Below are 19995 nucleotides of genomic sequence, written 5' to 3'. Positions count from 1 at the left end.
GGGGTTGAGAAAAAAAATCAACATTTCAGGGTCATTCTGACTTTTTTTTAAACGAGAACACATTATGTTTGCTATATAAAGGCCACCCAAAGTCTATGTAATTAAGATACAGCTATAAACATTCCCAGATCCCTATGTGTTCATAGCCGTTTTTTTCTTTGTTTCTTTGAAGAGTGGCGAAATTTCGAAAGCACTGTCGCCAGTATGATATTTTCATCATTCAACTCATGTCCAAGGTGATGAGATGTACAACCTCAAGATTACATTGAAAGTTGAAAGGTGCATATATATATATATATATATATATATATATATATATATATATATATATATATATATATATATATATATATATAACCCAAGAATTGACTGTCGAGCGAGGTGGTTCCTGATCACTAACGTGCAGCGCACGACGACGGCGGTGCAAAGAGAGACACACACGTGCATGCAGCCCTGACTTTCAACATCATCTTTATTCGAAGACCGTCCTCTCACGCAACAAAGACAACGTTTTCTTATCCCTCATTACAATGCTGCGTACAGATTTCTCGATTTCTTTTACACTGGAGGGCCTCTGTCGCAATCAGCCTTGCGTCGCTCCATTTCAAAAGCTTCTAGTATCTCCTTAACAAGCTTCCCAATCTCTAAATGCAAACTGAGTGGAAAGTCAGCGCTGTATGTACGTGTGTGGCTCTCACTGTCCCGTTGTCGTGTGCTGCAAGTTATTGATCGCAGTGGATAACCCAAGATGGCAGCGCTGCTTGCATCCGTTCCGTGGCGCTCCTTCGCCCCCCCTCCCCCCCCCCCGCTCCGAAAGGACAGAGCGTCCTCTTCGTGGCTGGCATTTGCGTACATGCGTCTACCGTATCTAAAAGAAGACGGCCAGCGAGTTTAGCTAATCTATTGTGTTAGAAAGGGTGGAAAGGGGAGGACATAGATCGAAAACGATAATTTTTATCTGCGTGCTCCCGCCCGCTTTTTTGGCACTGCTTTTGCGCAATTTCTAGCTAGCTATTTTTCCGCGGTCTAGACTTCAGGTGTATCGATGTGCTGCGCGTGGAGTAGCTTGAAGAGACCCAGTCTTTGCGCCATGCAAACCGCAGCGGTTTGGCCGATCGCCGCTCGCGTATACGCGTCGCTTAAACGAGCAGAAGAGCACACGTGGTGGTAAAAATTACGTCTGCCCTAGAATGTTCAAGTAGAGGCGGAGAAAGAAGTGATAATTTATAGCAAACTAGCCTGCGGGGCAGGGCCGTGCATTCTGCTCCTCGTCAGCCCTCCACACTTTACGATATTTTTGTTTTGTTTTACTTTTAGCTATTAGCGGGCCTCTTGTTTCTGGTAGGGCGACGTGTACGCGCAAGTGTGGCGCACGTTAATGCCGAGGCTTGCTTACGTTCATAGGTGGACCTTCATGGTGCAAATGCAGCGAGGAGAGTTCATTCTGACTCAATGATTCGCTCGCATAAAAGGTCTTTGAGTATGTCGGCGCCACAATTTGAATTGCAAAATTTCAGCACGAAAGAGGATTTCCTTAGGTCTAAAGCTGCCTGTGTTCTCTGGTGACGAAACGAAGCGTTCAATTGAAGACTACAACCGCATGGAGAATTTCGCTGAGCGAACGTAATACTAAACGAAGTCACTGACCCATGTTTCGAATGCGCGCTTCTCGTCTAAAGCCGTTGGTGCGAAAATGCTGGTGTCTTGGTTAGCGCTCGGATAGGTTTATAAAGGAAAGCCTACGCAGTCTTTTCTGGAGCGCTGGGCTCTAACTGAGGGAAAGGGATACACAAGATCCTACTGGAGCACTCGCAGCGTAGGCGAAGTTTATACAGTATCAAAGCCTTTCCAGACTTCCCTCTATTACGGTTGCATGCGAACGCTGCATCCTGCGCCCAGGTCACGCCGTGCAATCTTTCCAGGGAACCTTAATCATATTTTGACTGTTTAGCTGCGGTGCGTTAGTTTCTTTTAGATACAGTATTTCACAGTATCGCATATATTTTATTCCATTACTTTCGAATAGAAATGTAATTCTGCCACATACATCGCATCAGTGTGCTTGATGGCTGAAGTCGGCTGACCACACAACTCACTAAAGCAGCAGCGCATAGATGGAACATACATAGTGTCTTTCTAGCTGTGTATTCCCTCTCTCCCTCATTTTCGTCATTCTTGGGCAATTCTCTTTCTTTCTTTCCTTCTTCCTTTCTTTCTTTCTTCCATTCATTCATTCATTCATTCATTCATTCATTCATTCATTCATTCATTCATTCATTCATTCATTCTTTCGTTCTTTATCTTCCTTTCTTTCGCTTCGCCGCCTATTCCAAGAAAGAAGGCTTCTCTTCAAGATACGTAATATAGCGGCAAAGCACGCTTTTCAGAAACAGCGTAGGCTCCTGAAGCACACCTTTATGGCCGCTTTAAGGGCTCCGGGTGCGTGAGCGAGCTCACGGCGGCTTTCCTCACCCGTCCTCCCTCTCTCTATCTTATCTTTCAATTCGCTCTTTCCCATCCCCCAGAGTAGGGTACCAGCCAGACGCATTTCTGGTTAACATCCCTGCCTTCTCTCTTCATTTCCTCCTCCTCCTCTTGCTCTTGGTATAATGGGCACTAACTGGCGTCTTATGTTTAGCATGCCTTATTTCTTTAATGCAAGAAACTTCGCAACGTACTTTTTTTGCGTTACGTACTTTTCTTAGTAGGCCTGCAGCATTACTTTTTATTCAGGTTAGAAATTGCTCGTATTTGACCCTTTCTCACAAATCTCACACTTCTCGAACGAACAACAGGAAAAATCCGAATGCTAACGAACTAGCTAACCCCATGACTGACATTATGTGTAGCATTTTGTTTGGTTAACGCGCAGAAAGAAATGCTTCTACCTGCTCTGTCTGGTGATCGCCTGTTGTAAAACAGTTTCGAAAGCGTTCTGTTCCCGCTGTCAAGGTCAGCCGTGGCCCATTACCGAGAATGTGCGTCGATAATCCAGTATTCTCTGTATTCGGGTTATTATAGTTCAATTAAATGCGATATTAACGCTACTGTGTCCTGTATTTCTATATACGTCAACAGCCAACAATCTCAACACCTGGGAAAGAAAGTGCTCGTGGCATAACCCCGCTTTTCTGACAAGCGCGCTCAGCTACAAACCTGGCCGTAACGGAAATATAATCACTAGTTTGGAAATATAATTAGTGTTTGGCAAAAGTAGAAATTTCAATGTTTATTCCCCTGCATACTCAAGAAAAAAGCATAATCTTATCTCAAGAAAGTAGACCTTTATGTTTACTTCCACGCGACTGCGGAGCAATCTTCACGTTACGGATCACTAATTATTAGCCTCTGTCAGCATTTGCTTGGTTAGTTACTTTACGTTGAACCCTGATGCGTTTAAGGATTATTTTTGAAGAAAAATGCAGCGGTGCAATGAGTAGAATGATTTCATTTGCCATTGCCCGGTTCAGAAAACGAAACTCGAACCACGCAGTTGCCTGTGATACATAATATTTTAATTTCTCTGCTCTTTACCAGCAACAGCTGTTGACAACGTTCCTTAACGAAACATTAAATGTACCTGCTCGAGCACGTCTTAAATATCTCCATTGCAACTAACAGGTCATAGAAACTAATCATCATGGCTTGCAGCGCATTTTATTTATTGCATCAGGCACTGCGCACACAAATTCAAAGTAATAGCCCCGATTGTAACTTTCATGCTTCAGCGTTTCGCGACTTTCGTAAATGTTGTTTTCTTGAAGCGCAATGCTTACTACAAGGAAGGGCGATAGTGCTGCTGCATAATAATGTATCAAAAAAATAACCATACAGGATGCATAAATCAAGAGAAAATAGCCGCTACTGCTTCGTAAGCTCCTAACCGAGTCTCCGATTCAACATATCAGGTCGAATGAAGGGTGGTTTGGTTTGGGCTTCAGGGTCGGATTTCGCCGTCAGCCAGACGAGCGTTCGCGTCCGACAGTTAGAATAGATGTTTAGCGATCATGGACATTCATTATGAGCACTGAAGCGTTTCCGTCCAGTCTTCCGCCATCTCAGTGTACCATTTAGATTAATAAACAGGCGAAACTGGAAACCCCAACGGCAAAGATCATGGAGCTCTGTCGTAAGAGACAAAGTCACCGGAACTTCTGAAATATATATAAGTGGTAGACAGATCAATGTAAGTACATGTGAACATCCACGCTATCGCTTGTACTCTCCATTTTCAGTGTGTGGCATGCCGCTTTCGCATCACTTCATTTCATTCCGCGACAGGTGCCCTTCTACTTAGAAAAAAAAGTGAAGGCAGCGCTGTGAGTCTAGACGCGTTTCTCCCGCAGAATGTGTGTGCGCACCCAGTTATCGCGTGATGAGGCGAAGAGCCTGAGCTTTTCCTGGAGCAGCGGTCCCAGCGCGTCACGGCTCCCTTTGCCGTCCTGTGCGTTGCTTCCGCCGCCGTGCTCGAACTGGTGCACGATTCGCCGGGTGGCTTCCAGCTGTGCGGGGCTGCTCACCACGGCCTCCAGGGAGTCGAGGTAGCGCTGCAGCGTCGCCGCCAGGGCGGGCACGAAGGCGCGTTCGAGCTCGCTGCACGCCTGTGGGGTTCGGCACGGGTTCACCGCGCCAGTGGTAGGTGGTGGTGGCACAGGGGACGAGGTACGGTGAGCGGCGGTGGTGATTTCGTACGGAGTGGGGAATAGAGACGAAACAGGGCGAATATGGGGAACAGTTTTTGTGGTGTGAGGTGAGTTTGGTAGCGCCGCAACCAATAGACGGGCACATGGAGAGGGGAGGAGAAACGGGCACGACGCGAGCACACAAAAAGGAAAGGAGTGGGACATCGAAACCAACGAAAAACAGAGCAAACACACACACCAACAAAATCCGTGGAAGTTTGTAGATGAAAAAAAAACGTGATCAAAAATAGAAGAAACGGAAATTAGGCCGAAGAAAGCAAGGAAAGGGGCCGACGGGAAAAAAAGAATTGCAGGTTACAAGGAACAACGTTTAGACAGAGAGACATACAGACGAGCAAGACGAGCAAGTGGTAGATGAGGAGGAGCGACAAGAAAAAGATATGGATAGGAAGCCGTACATAATGTAGTGGAGGTTGAAGGATTGGAAGTATATGGCGTAAGATGAGGGAGAAGAGAGGGGAAGAGAGAAAAGAGAAAGAGACGCAGATGAATGAAGCACAGTGAAGCGATCATTTAACAACAATTTTTTTTTACATTTGTAGCAACCAATTTTAAGGGGCGTTTAATAGGTAGCGCTTAATGTGTAGAACTTGATCTCATTTATTGTTTGCCCTAAATGTTTTGTAACATTGAATGATAGAAGAGAGCATCTTTGTCCCAAGTACATCGTGCACAGTGCACATTGAAAATAACAACGTGCCTTTTTCATTTCTCACTGATTTTCCACGCCCTCTGTGCGCAATAGCAGTGTTCATGGCATTCATGATATGCCCTATCAGATACAAAGAACTAACACAGAGGACTGTTTGGCTCCTTTCAGAAATTGTACCCATCACGTGCAGTCCAAAGCAAATGGCTAGAGACTTCAGCATCAGCAAGATATTTAAATTTCTTCTAGCACAGCGGTGCAACGGGGAATTGTCATAACGCATTACATCGGTCGCCAGCGCACGTAAGCTGTACCACTTGATTTCAACCTTCATGTCTAGACTGCGATGAAAAAAAAAAACTTCAAAAAAAATGCTTGCCAAAACCGCATATCACGAAAACATGTAAAACTTTTATTGCTTATACTTTTGCAGCCGTATTACCCCCGCTTCTTACTTTGGTATCGTTCTACAGAGAAAATAATCCATTGTTTGGGTATGCATAGGTCGCGCACATAGATGGTGCCGCTAAATTTAGCCTGTCGCTCGCTGTTCGGAGAGGCATATCTCGTCAGTAAATTTGTCAATCGAAGCAGGAGCGGTCGCGTTTGAGAGAGCTCACTCTGCCATAGTAGGTAACATCCCCCAAACTCAATATCTGTGCTCATCGGGAGTTATGAGGCTTACAAGTGTGGGATTTATTGCAGAATTTTGACGGTTGCTCGGCTATGGTGCCCTCACGTTCGACACGTAGTCGACAAGGGTGGCGATGTGGGCCTGTTAGTACAGTAAGGGTGCGAACAATAATGACTGTCCTCGTGTTTTTCTGCGCTCAACCATCTGTAGTCGACACGTAGGGTTCCGGAATGGCGTGAAGACACTCGGGAAGCAGAACAGAGGGATACCAATTCGAGCCCACCGCCTTTGGCCACGGCGGGCCCGCTAGGCATAGGGAGCGAGCACAATTGCAAGATTACACCGTAGTACCCCAACAAGCTCTATCATGCGTTAAGCATGTAATCTTTGTAATGAGTGAATAAATGTCACTTGTGTATTTGGTTACGTCCATTTTTGTACCCTAGTGCCCAATGCACCTTCAGCACCAGGCACAGCGCGTTTCACGTACCCCACTGCAGCTGCATGCGTCCCCATTATAGCCTGTCCGATATTTTTTCCTTGCATAGCTTACCTGACAGAAAAGTACTTCAAGACATGTGGTGCGCCCAGGGAAACCTCGTCGTAGCCTTTTCCCGTAGTGCTACTGCATAGACCGTAAAAAAAACTGCGGCTCACTGCTTTCCGAGCTGCCCTTACGCGTCGTTACGAGCGGCACTACACACGCATCGAGCGTGTCGCTCTTCCCGAACCCCGCGTTTATCCTTCGCAGCCGAAGTGCGTCGTTCGTAGTAGAGCCCCGCGGCGGTGCGTGCGCTCAATGCGCAGGCGACCGCAGACGCATCGCTTCCGTGTCACGTCTCCGCCATAGGATCCATTCTTCCTGTGCACGCCGGAAGTACTTCTCCCCGACTTCCTTCCGCCTTTGCGCGCCTCCCTGCGTACTCCCGCCCCCGCGTTACTCACTTGCCTCGCTTTACCCATCTTGTCCCGAAGCTCTGCTTTTTAGGCCGAACCCCGTAGAGGAGTGCTTATCCTCTCAGGCTACTGACCTCACCACTTCACTGGTACGGTTTCTTGTCAGAGCAGGTTCGCGTCAATTAGAATCGAGTGCAGCTACTGGGGAGATGCAGTATATGGCTTCGTGGTGGAGAGCGACCTTGTTGGTGCGGGCGTTGTTTGAAGTGCGAAGCAGTCATACGAAACAACGCAAGTGTCCACGTATTCATGGGCGTTTGCCGGTCCTAGAAATCCAAGTCCTGCTCTAGTCGTTGTGGCTCACTAAGAGAAGGGCGAATCACTGAAACCACTAACGCCGTGCGACGAACCAAATTTCTACAATCGACCTTTGCCGTAACATAAACAGAGTCCGTATTCACAAAAAATTCTTACGCTAGAATATTTCGTAAGAGAAAATGCCAGCCATTCTTAATGCGGGATATATGAACAGAGAAGACGGCCAGCGCATCCGAAAGGCACTTGCAAACGAGCAGCTTCGCGAATTCGGCCCTTGTAAATATTCTGCAGGTTAACAGAAGGCATTGACAATGTCCCATATCTTTGAATTTTTGAGAAAACAGGGACCGAATTCGCATAGCCTTTTCTCTTGTCATACGAAAAGTCTTTCCGTGTTACCATTTAATTACATATGTTTACATGCATGACGATGTCTCGAACGATATGCTTTGTGAGTACTGCTCATGGCCTGTATTAATAAAAATCTGTTATGCTCAAAGTTTCGCAAGAAAAAATTTCAACAAATCCTAACGCTGGACGTACCCTAAAGCTGGACAGTAAAAAGAAAGTGTCCGACGATTGCGATACCCCTAATGCAGACTTTGAGCGCAGCTTGATACGCGTTTTGATTTCGTGATGTGTTGAGGCAAATAATTTGAGACCGAAATCACCGCACCGACTGGCAGTGGACCAGTGCCGTCACCGCCTTCGCAGAGGGAGGGGCAGTATGGGAACCCTCGCATGATGAGCCGAATCGGAGCCAGCTGTGGAAGAAAACGACGAGGAACGCACGAGCACAGTGCGTTCGCGCGGTTACGCCGAGGGACGCCGACACTCAACCCAGGAACGGACGCCTAAGAGCTGCGCTCTAACGAAAGCAGGGAAGAGATTGGTATGGCCCGATCTGTTACAGACATAGGTAGTGATACAAGGTGCATAGATAAGTTTTGAGGAAGAGGAAAAAGATTAAGGAAATGTATACAAAATGGTGGCAATATATATATATATATATATATATATATATATATATATATATATATATATATATATATATATATATATATATATATATATAGCGAGAGAGAGAGAGAGAGTGTGTGTGTTCCGTGCGTTAAATGTCTTGGTACACTATTTCTAAAATTCCATATTGACCGATTGATGTGGCACCATAACAACAGTGCTGAGCCATACACCGTGATTAGAGGGGAAAATAGCAGCAAGAGTTAGCGTATACGACATAATTATATAAGAAGCACATTCTTTCAGGCAACATAATCTGTCGCATAACGTACAACGAATTTATCTCGAACAACGTAAGGGGATTAGATAGAATACGCAACACATTAAATTCGCAAATATGCTCTTTTCAATGAACATACGTACACCAAGAAAGATCGAGCAATACGAGTTTACGAGTGCAAAATCGACGACCTAGCGGAAGCTTCCACCTAGGTCTGTGCCAACAATACGTCACTTCCAGCATTATTAGCTTAACTCACCGTCAATTTGAACACTGCGAAAGTGACCTGCATATGTCTATAGGAGCTGCTGAGGCAGCGGCGGCCTCAAAAGCGAATACCACTTACTGGCGCGCGCTTATATTGATATACAACGTGATGATACATGCACTCAAAGTTTCACACTAATGCCCTGGAGTAAAGTCTACGGAAACGCATACGTGTCTATCAGACTCGGCACTTCCCTGTTCGCTAGGTGGGAAACAGGCGACGCATTTGCATGGCCTACACGGGGACCGGGACACGCGGGCCGAGCGCGAAAACACGACCATTCCATTAACGCCGCCGCCGTCGGTGGGCGGGGCCGTGATTTGCCATTACGCTCGCGCCGGGCGTGACAAATGCAGGGAAGATAATTAGTAGCGTCGGTGGGTCGCGTAAATCAGGTCTACAGTTTGCGACAGCCAGACGATCTTTGTTTCGTCCCCAACTTGGTCATCGAGTGTGTGCAGCCGCCGCGAGCTCCATATAGATGCCACCCAAATTAGGCCAAATTTCTCTCATTCAGGCGACAACGGCAGCAAGCTCTGCTGCTATATTCTGTGCCGAGTTAAGAGGGTGGCCCCGGTGTTGCACGGCTGCTTAGGAATTAATACTCTGGCATCGAATTCGCAAAAGAACGTGTTGCGCTAGAATTGTCCGTATGAAAACGTTTCAGTTAGTCCTGAGGCTCGACATATTAGCTATAAGGCGGCTGGCCAATTACAAAGAGCACTTACAGAAGAAACGCCTCTGCCTATGGCCTTCTTCGTAGTTTATCGAAGCGTTTGCGCAGGTTTGTGACTGGAAGGACACGTGTAGGTGACACACAGACATATATATATATATATATCCAATCACGCGGCTATTTTGCGTCTATTCGCGAGCTTCTTTCACGCTCGGAAAGACACTTTTCTGTACCGCGTTCTGAGCAACAGAAAGGTGTATCGGGAGTTTTTCATGTTGCTCTACGCTTTTGTCATTGAAATTTTTCATCTAGTTATAATATCCGAGCAGTCTATTAATTAATTAAGGCTAATTATGTAATTAGGCGGGACGCAAAATATAATCTGAGTATCTCCAAGCCGCGGCAAACAACATCGCCGTGCTTCTCTCCAGCTACGTGGCATATGAATATTTTTAAATGTCGGGGCATGATAGCTGGGACACCGTGTATATATATATATATATATATATATATATATATATATATATATATATATATATATATATATATATATATATATATATATTCACACACACGATACGTCGTTTACAGATACGCCGATGCACTCTAAGACGACGCGACCATATGCATGTTACTCACTTTTCTATGCCGTGTGTCACGCTATATTTTGTATTTTGCCTAATTAGATAATTAGTCAAGTTTAGTTAACGCTCTTCTGAAGCAATGAAGCTAGGTATAAAAATTCCAATTAGAAAGTTGCAGCGCTGTTTGCAAGACGTCCGAATAAACAGTTTCTGTCTTTCTGTCTATGAAGTATTCGTACGTTTCAGCTTACCGCGGATACCCGCGAAATATATATGCATGGGATTGGACGTAGTGAAGAGATAGCTGCGACGATGGCACTTGGCTTCGGCTATTACTTCCATGGGATCGTACCATTGACTGTGTATTTCCGTGCCTTCAGGTACATCATCATCATCATCATCATCATCATCATCATCATCAGCCTGGTTACGCCCACTGCAGGGCAAAGGCCTCTCCCATATTTCTCCAACAGCCCCGGTCATGTACTAATTGTGGCCACGCCGTCCCTGCAAACTTCTTAATCTAATCCGCCCACCTAACTTTCTGCCGCCCCCTGCTACGCTTCCCTTCCCTTGGGATCCAGTCCGTAACCCTTAATGACCATCGGTTATCTTCCCTCCTCATTACATGTCCTGCCCATGCCCAGTTCTTTTTCTTGATTTCAACTAAGATGTCATTAACTCGCGTTTGTTCCCTCACCCAATCTGCTCTTTTCTTATCCCTTAACGTTACACCTATCATTCTTTCCATAGCTCGTTGCGTCGTCCTCAATTTGAGTAGAACTCTTTTCGTAAGCCTCCAGGTTTCTGCCCCGTAGGTGAGTACTGGTAAGACACAGCTATTATATACTTTTCTCTTGAGGGATAATTGCAACCTGCTGTTCATGATCTGAGAATGCCTGCCAAACGCACCCCAGCCCATTCTTATTCTTCTGATTATTTCCGTCTCATGATCCGGATCCGCCGTCACTACCTGCCCCAAGTAGGTGTATTCCCTTACGACTTCCAGTGCCTCGCTGCCTATTGTAAATTGCTGTTCTCTTCCGAGACTGTTAAACATTACTTTAGTTTTCTGCAGATTAATTTTTAGACCCACTCTTCTGCTTTGCCTCTCCAGGTCAGTGAGCATGCATTGCAATTGGTCCACTGAGTTACTAAGCAAGGCAATATCATCAGCGAATCGCAAGTTACTAAGGTACTCTCCATTAACTTTTATCCCCAATTCTTCCCAATCCAGGTCTCTGAATACCTCCTGTAAACATGCCGTGAATAGCATTGGAGAGATCGTATCTCCCTGCCTGACGCCTTTCTTTATTGGGATTTTGTTGCTTGGTTTATGGAGGACTACAGTGGCTGTGGAGCCGCTATAGATATCTTTCAGTATTTTTACATACGGCTCGTCTACACCCTGATTCCGTAATGCCTCCCTGACTGCTGAGGTTTCGACGGAATCAAACGCTTTCTCGTAATCAATGAAAGCTATATATAAGGGTTGGTTATATTCCGCACATTTCTCTATTACCTGATTGATAGTGTGAATATGATCTATTGTTGAGTAGCCTTTACGGAATCCTGCCTGGTCCTTTGCTTGACAGAAGTCTAGGGTGTTCCTGATTCTATTTGCGATTACCTTAGTAAATAGTTTGTAGGCAATGGACAGTAAGCTGATCGGTCTATAATTTTTCAAGTCTTTGGCGTCTCCTTTCTTATGAATTAGGATTATGTTAGCGTTTTTCCAAGATTCCGGTACGCTCGAGGTCATGAGGCATTGCGTATACAGAGTGGCCAGTTTCTCTAGAACAATCTGTCCACCATCCTTCAACAAATCTGCTGTTACCTGATCCTCCCCAGCTGCCTTCCCCCTTTGCATATCTCCCAAGGCTTTCTTTACTTCTTCCGGCGTTACTTGTGGGATTTCAAATTCCTCTAGACAATTCTCTATCCCATTATCGTCGTGGGTGCCACTGGTACTGTATAAATCTCTATAGAACTCCTCAGCCACTTGAACTATCTCATCCATATTAGTAATGATATTGCCGGCTTTGTCTCTTAACGCATACATCTGATTCTTGCCGATTCCTAGTTTCTTCTTCACTGTTTTTAGGCTTCCTCCGTTCCTGAGAGCATGTTCAATTCTATCCATATTATACTTCCTTATGTCAGCTGTCTTACGCTTGTTGATTAACTTCAAAAGTCCTGCCAGTTCTATTCTAGCTGTAGGGTTAGAGGCTTTCATACATTGGCGTTTCTTGATCAGATCTTTCGTCTTCTGCGATAGTTTTCTGGTATCCTGCCTAATGGAGTTACCACCGACTTCCATTGCACACTCCTTAATGATGCCCACAAGATTGTCGTTGATTGTTTCAACACTAAGGTCCTCTTCCTGAGTTAAAGCTGAATACCTGTTCTGTAGCTTGATCTGGAATTCTATTTTCCCTCTTACCGCCAACTCATTAATCGGCTTCTTATGTACTAGTTTCTTCCGTTACCTCTTCAGTTCTAGGCTAATTCGAGTTCTTACCATCCTGTGGTCACTGCAGCGCACTTTGCCGAGCACGTCCACATCTTGTATGATGCCAGGGTTAGCGCAGAGTATGAACTCTATTTCATTTCTAGTCTCGCCGTTCGAGCTCCTCCACGTCCACTTTCGGCTATCCCGCTTGCGGAAGAAGGTATTCATTATCCTCATATTATTCTGTTCCGCAAACTCTACTAATAACTCTCCCCTGCTATTCCTAGCGCCTATGCCATATTCCCCCACTGCCTTGTCTCCAGCCTGCTTCTTGCCTACCTTGGCATTAAATTATCCCATTAGTATAGTGTATTTAGTTTTCACTCTACCCATCGCCGATTCCACGTCTTCATAGAAGCTTTCGACTTCCTGGTCATCATGACTGGATGTAGGCGCGTAGACTTGTACAATCTTCATTTTGTACCTCTTATTAAGTTTCATAACAAGACTTGCCACCCTCTCGTTAATGCTATAGAATTCCTGTATGTTGCCAGCTATATTCTTATTAATCAGGAATCCGACTCCTAGTTCTCTTCTCTCCGCTAAGCCCCTGTAGCACAGGACGTGCCCGCTTTTTAGCACTGTATATGCTTCTTTTGGCCTCCTAACTTCACTGAGCCCTATTATATCCCATTTAGTGCCCTCTAATTCCTCCAATAGCACTGCTAGACTCGCCTCACTAGATAACGTTCTAGCGTTAAACGTTGCCAGGTTCATATTCCATTGGCGGCCTGTCCGCCTTCAGGTACGTTGTTCAGTAATTGTTCGGGCGGTTTCGACAGCGCGGATAGCAGTGTGGCTCGCGCTGGTCGATGGGACCGTTCATTGCCTGGTACACCCGTGTGCCCCGGGATCCAGTGTAACTGAAAATCACGACCTTGGTCACGCAGACAACGCACGTGGAGGCGGAGTTGTTGGACCACAGCAGTAGTTGTACGATTGTCTTGGCAAGCTCTAAAAGCATTTTGAGAGTCCGTAAACACTCTGTAGTGGGGCTTAGCCTCTCTTGCCTTTTAGCCTCCTAGCCTGGATGATCCTGAGGCTCCAGCCACTGGGATCAGGCTTCTTCATCTAGAGCGTACCAGCGGAAGCATCAGACCCCATGATGCAGATAATTAAGTCCCCCGCTGTTTCCCTTACCTTCTCACTGCCGCCACTTCCCAAGCCAATTCATCGCAGTCCTTTAAGGGCAAAAAAATTTGAATAAAGACGCGTAAACAACAAGAACAACCGCGAAATATAAGAAAAAACACCACGTGACATGCTCGATTGCGCATCGTGATTGCACTACTCCCAAACGTTCCGCGCACAAACACAGCATATAGCCGGGTGTGCTGCCGCTGCGTCTGCTTATCCCTATCATGAATCACCGCGAGGCAAGCACATCGCTGGCGTAAATCGCACAGCCAACGCCTTCGTAACTGCCCTGTCACCTTTTAAGCGGCAGCACGCTGATAGATAGATAGATAGATAGATAGATAGATAGATAGATAGATAGATAGATAGATAGATAGATAGATAGATAGATAGATAGATAGATAGATAGATAGATAGATAGATAGATAGATAGATAGATAGATAGATAGATAGATAGATAGATAGATAGATAGATAGATAGATAGATAGATAGATAGATAGATAGATAGATAGATAGATAGATAGATAGATAGATAGATAGATAGATAGATAGATAGATAGATAGATAGATAGATAGATAGAATAAACTTCAACTTCAACTTCAACATAGATAGATAGATAGATAGATAGATCAGAAACAGGATAGTTTTGGATATATGTCTTTACTTAACTTCTAGTCTGTTGTAGCGCAAGCTGAAGGAGAGGGACAACAGAAAGGCATGTTTCACACTAAGTCGACTAGCCGAAAGGTTAAGGCATACTTCCTTAAGTTCGTCATCCTGTTTCTGCATTTCATTCCATCAGGTCCAGCGTGAAGACGTTGACGTTGACGCATATATATATATATATATATATATATATATATATATATATATATATATATATATATATTAGTGGCTTGTTTTTCTCGAAAGCAGCGTCTTTAAGACCATAGGACTTCTCTACTCACGTGAAAGCATAATTTTTGGCTTTTGACATTTTGTACGCTGCACCCTGCTTATCCCGAGTCGAAATCTACGATGCCGTCGCCTCCTCGGCGTTTAGGTGCTGACTATACTTCAAACCCGAAAAGATAATAAGTAGTGTGCATGGTACCTTGGAAATACCTGCATCCGGGTGCCAGGTCGACAAATCTGATAAAGTTGGACGCACAGAGAAGAGGCAAAATATTCAAACCCCAGCGCGTCCATATGTCAAGAATATTCATTCGTCTATTTAACAGTGCCGACTTCGGTGCCGGCAGGTGCCTGTATTTAAAATGTAAAAATATACCCATAGAAAAAACAACAACAGTGGACTCTTGGAACTTTCCTTTTCGCTCTCAGTACAGACAGACACCGCAGTCAAGCAGCACTATTCAGAACTTTTTTTTTTGTCTCAGCCGCCGTTTCTGCTCTCATAATGGACAAATGAAGAAGTGTCTGCGCACAGTTTCGTATTTCTCCTTCTATGCATTTGAAGGCGCGTCTTTGCGTCACTGGTTTATGCATTAGAGCTCTACTTTTGAGGAATAAATCCTTCTGAAGCCCCAGACAAAGTGCATCGAATCTCACAAAGTCTTCCGGCATTATTAATTCAGGGAGGTACGGGCGACCAATATATCCCTCGGTGTTAGCGAAGAGCTTCCACGGTGAACTTCTCAACACGTCCGCCGCGAGAGCTTTTGCCAATCTCGCTGTCGGCACAGTCTTGCGAGATCGTCACGGCTCTAGCCGGCTGTCGAAGACTATCCCCGCTTCAGGTGCCGGATGAGCAAGGGGGTGTTTGTGCCCTTTTGTTTTACCGTTTATTGTAATATATATATATATATATATATATATATATATATATATATATATATATATATTTACACGCACGCGTGAAAGGCTGGGCCTATCTCAAAGATACGGAATTTCAAGATGTTGGCAAATAATAGTGGATGAAATTCACTTTAATGCAGGGTTTATTTCGCTTTCCAAGTCAAGATTTACAATAAAATAAGAAACGCGGGGAAAATGCTAGAATGTTCGGATAGATTATTAAAAAAAGAAGAAAAAATACAAAGTAAGAACACAAACGCGCAATAACTACGGACTTTCATTCACCTGCCTAATTAAAGCTGGGATCACATAGAGACTATTGTCTAGAACATATATATGCTAAACTATGTAAGAACGGGAAGGACAGATTTATTCCAGAACAATGGTCACGTGTGTTACATCTTTCTGACGTTTGCATTACCTTGGAGAGCATGCAAGGGAAAGTAAATTTTCCCCTTGTTCTCTTCAGAGGTACAAAAATGAATATAGAAAGTCAGATTGGAAAAGTGGACGGTTTCCTCTATTTTTCAATAGTTATACGCCTTTTGACAGTAACTATGTGCCTAGAGATGCGTCTCAAACAGGCACAGCAGATATGCATGCGCAAACTATAATATACAGATCTGTATAGCAGGCTACGAAAGCTCATTGCTCGCGAGTTTCGCTACCGTGTTAATGGCTGCTGCGCTTGGCATTGTACTTGTATATCCAGCAGTTGGGCGCAGCTGCGCTACCTGCAGCAGGTGCTATAGTCATGACGTCGTGCATTCTCGTCTCAACAGCTTGTCGTCGTTTGCGGTTTTACGTATCTAATGCTTCTTGCAGCGTAATAACGCACACTGAGCGCACCTAAGCAACTGTGGTTTCATAAGGCGTCAAAGAGCTGTTCTCAGTTACCAGAGGGTCGAATCAATATCAGATTAGGGGTTTTAACGTTTCAAAACAACAGGTGCGCTGTTGTAAAGGGCTCCGAAATTATTTCGACCACCTGGGGTTCTTTAACATGACCGAAATCTAAGTATACTAGCGTTTTCTTCTTTTCTTTTTTCATTTCACCCTTATTGGAGTACGAACGCCACGGCCGGGAACCGAATCTCCAATCTCTTGAGGTAGCATCAAACACCACAGCCGCTGAACCATAGCGGCGGATTCATTTTCCGAGGGTACGTGCCAGAGATCAGCAAAAGTGTTGTTCCCAATGAAAAATAATAACTGATAGGATTTAGCGCCGCTGAGTGTAGCAGTTGGACTAAGACGGCACATTGTTCATCTCTGGATTGTTCTGGACCACCTAGGTTTTTTTTTTCTTTCATTTCAATGTAAGTCGATTAATGCCTTTTCATGTATCCCGATTCGGAATGCGGCTACCGTGCCCAACAATTGAGCCTCAATGCCGCGCTCAGGATCGAGACGTCCCTGCCGTTGAATCACCGCTACGGGTGAGTGTCAGATATTGCTCGTGTTCGTGCATGCATACTGACTCGCGAAATTATAAGATACGCCGTGAATAAGTGGTGTTAGAGTGAATAAAATACTATTTCGTGACGTTCGGCGCAAGTGTAAACAGTCACGTGGATGGGTGCGCTTTAACTAAAACTACAGCGGGCACAGACAGTGTATGACGACCGTATTCGACGCACTCTCGTGAGTATCATGCAAGCTAGTCCAATGCGTGCGAAGGCGTCTTGTACCGAGGTGCCATAGGTTGATCAAAAACCACGAAACGTTGCAACGTGCACGCGCACTATAGCGTCATCTGCGACAGCACAACGCGCAGGCAAAGTCACCCCGGGCACAGCGCACAACGTCGAAGGCGCGCTATGGGTGAAACTAAGCACGACGGGGGCCGAGGGTAGAGCGAGGTGGGGAGCCGAAGGCATTGGAGCGATGCAGCAATCGCCGCGCCGGGAAGAGCGGCCGTGCAATTTCCTGCAGACCCTGCAGCAACGAGCAGACCAGATTGAATTTACGTTCGAGCAGATACCCGCGACCGACCGACTGACTGGCTCACTGAATCAGCCGTCGCCCACTGACTGCGGTGATCGGGCATCGAACGAGGGACGTCGGAAACCTGCTCCCACGGGGGGGAAGGGGAGCCCAGTAGAAACTGCGAGGGAGCGAGTCGCTTCCACGGGCCTCTCGATAGGCGAGCTAAGGACTTGCTTGTGAAGAACTGCGTCGATGGCGATCAGCTGCAACTCGGTAGGGCGCGGTGTTCGGGCCTTCTGTACAAGTCGTAGGATGCGTCGCACAAGCCGCGGTTGTATTATATGCGAATTCGAGACTCGTCGCTTGAATTCTGTGTCTAGGGAAATCTATAGGCACGCTTAGTTTAATGATAGATGCAGGCGGGCATCCGTGTTGCCTGGCTCGTCATGCCTGTTTCTCAAAGGGAACCGGAATATTCGACCGAAGGCGGCACTGCACAAATTGTTTGAGGTACTTCTGCACGAGGCAGGATAGGCATTCTGATGACGTGCATTCCATAAGAAAATAGGTTGTGATTCCCAAATTAAAGTAATGAAGAAAAGGACAATCATGCTAGACAACTCATTTACCTGCCCAACCCAAAAAAGAAAATACTTTTTCGAACGCTGCGCAGAAGCCAAAATATACGAGTAGCCGAACTGAAGAAACCGAAAATCCTTGAACGATATCGTCTTCCTCTCCACGTTGTCTCTATGCGAAAGAATTTGATTTAGCGGCTGGTTAATTTGTACCACACAGAATGAACGGTTATACGTTTTCACTGTTAATGGCACGCTGAATTCAACCGGGAAGCAATAGTAGAGTGTAAATTACTAGTATAGAATAGGAGCTCCCTCTTTAGCGCAACCACGGTGCCTTGAAACGCTGACACACTGTGCCAAAAAGCTTTAGATAACTTGATTTGCCCAAAGATGCAACATGTAGTAACTTTAGCGCAGCTACGCGAAAAATGTTGGCCATGGAAACTCGACGCAGTTCCTCTTTGATGACAGCTTTATACGAGTCCAGCTCCCTTTCTTCAGGAGCAGCAACTTAATCTTCTCCGTCCGCCCTTTCGTCCTCTCTTGGGAGAGGTGAAGCATGCTCGTTCTCAAACAAGGGCGCACGATGCTACAGCAGAGGGCGTTGTTTTGTGCCCTTTAGGGCAAGCTAAGACTAACGTGGCGCCGTGGAGCGCAGCCGAAGTCGTTCGTTGAAGAAATAAACGTAGCAGCAGAAGTTCAGCGGGAAGCATGGAGGGCTAGAGCTTGGGAATTGGTTCCTTCCTGCGGGGAGAGCAGCGAGTGAAGTGCGGAGACGATTGAGGGCGGGGGGAGTGCCAAGTTAGGGCTAAAGCACAACGCCGACAGATAGAGAATCGAGGAGCGCGTGATGGAAGCTGGAGTTAAGCGGAAGCGGGCCCCCCTTCTTTCCCTGCCGGAGGTGCGGGAAAGCTGGTGCGCGCTCGTGCGTCGGAGGTCATTTCCCTTGTTTAGGAAATGTCGTTACCGCGCTGCTTCGGTAATGGGCCGCCGGCGTGCACGCAGGAGCGCCAGGAACTCTCGCTGTAGCCCTGGGGTGGTCTGACTCCGAGCAGCGAACGACTCGGTAAGGGTTGCCGTGGCTTCCTCGTGACTGGTTTCTCTCTCTGCTAACGCTCTTCCTTTTCATTCCGATCCTTTTCGATTGCCTCGTTCCGTTTGCTTCCTTTTGCTCGACTCGGGTAAACTTCCGACGAGTTGCCTTGCTTACTGTGCCTCATCCGGCGGGCCTTTTCTTGACTGACGAGTGCCGTCCTTTGCGCGCATATACATATATATATATATAAAGGACGCATATGCCACCGGAGCTCGCAATCGATTCTGAGTGAGAAGGGTTCTGGTAACTTTGGATATCTGTCGAGTCGATCGGACCGCAGCCTGGCAGGAGCGTACGCGTTCAGCTTGTGGAAAACTTAATAAAGGTGCGTGTCTTACGCTGAAGCAGCAAAACAATGGTGATGGAACCAGTGTGTAGATCACGCGACAGATATGCAGTTCAAGTTTTGTTAAAAAGAGCAATGTCACCTTCACTTAGATCCACCTGCCAGTTGTTTGTTTCGTTCGATTTAATCAACGTACCTTCTGTAGATATGTGCCTGAAATCGAATAGCGCTGTCTACTTTTTTTTATCGAAATGAAAATAGAGGAAGGAGACGTAGTCACCTTATAATAGTGACGGCTACTCCTTTTCACACAGCGGGAATAACAATGTAAAAAATATAAGAAAATGAAAAGAAACCACGCCATAGGGTCATAAATCCACAGCACACAGTCCTATACACCCGTGAACATATGACTATAAAAGGCAAATGCAAGTTGCACCACAATGAGTTTGTAAACAAAGTCACAAACACGCTCAAGCAGTTATGATGTAGACTGCGATGAGCATTACACAGATGAAGAATTTCACAATGTTAAACTAATGCTCGCACAGAATGCAAAAAAAGTATAACACGTAATATACAAGCTCTAATAATTACAAATAATGCAGGCGAGTTATAAACGAGAAGAACGGGTATGCAGCGATGGGCCCAATTTTTGTTAATCATATCGTGAGAAGCCAACAAAC

At 45.6% G+C, this 19995-nt stretch overlaps 1 protein-coding gene across 3 annotated transcripts in view; it reads right to left on the bottom strand.

The window, feature by feature from the left end:
- The window catches only part of LOC135906732 (choline O-acetyltransferase-like), a 134099-nt gene that overhangs the window by 69834 nt on the left and 44270 nt on the right, over window positions 1-19995 (bottom strand). Inside the window, exon 3 of one of the 3 annotated variants that reach the window (XM_070522012.1) lies at window positions 4362-4601. The exons of the other annotated variants lie outside the window; for them this stretch is intronic. Coding sequence (XP_070378113.1) covers window positions 4362-4601 — 240 coding nt within the window. The remainder of the gene's footprint in view (window positions 1-4361; window positions 4602-19995) is intronic. 3 annotated transcript variants of the gene reach the window in all.

This window comes from Dermacentor albipictus, chromosome 1, assembly GCF_038994185.2.
Source record: "Dermacentor albipictus isolate Rhodes 1998 colony chromosome 1, USDA_Dalb.pri_finalv2, whole genome shotgun sequence".
In the NCBI taxonomy this organism is placed as follows: Eukaryota; Metazoa; Arthropoda; class Arachnida; order Ixodida; family Ixodidae; genus Dermacentor; species Dermacentor albipictus.
This window is presented reverse-complemented; position numbering and strand designations above follow the sequence as displayed.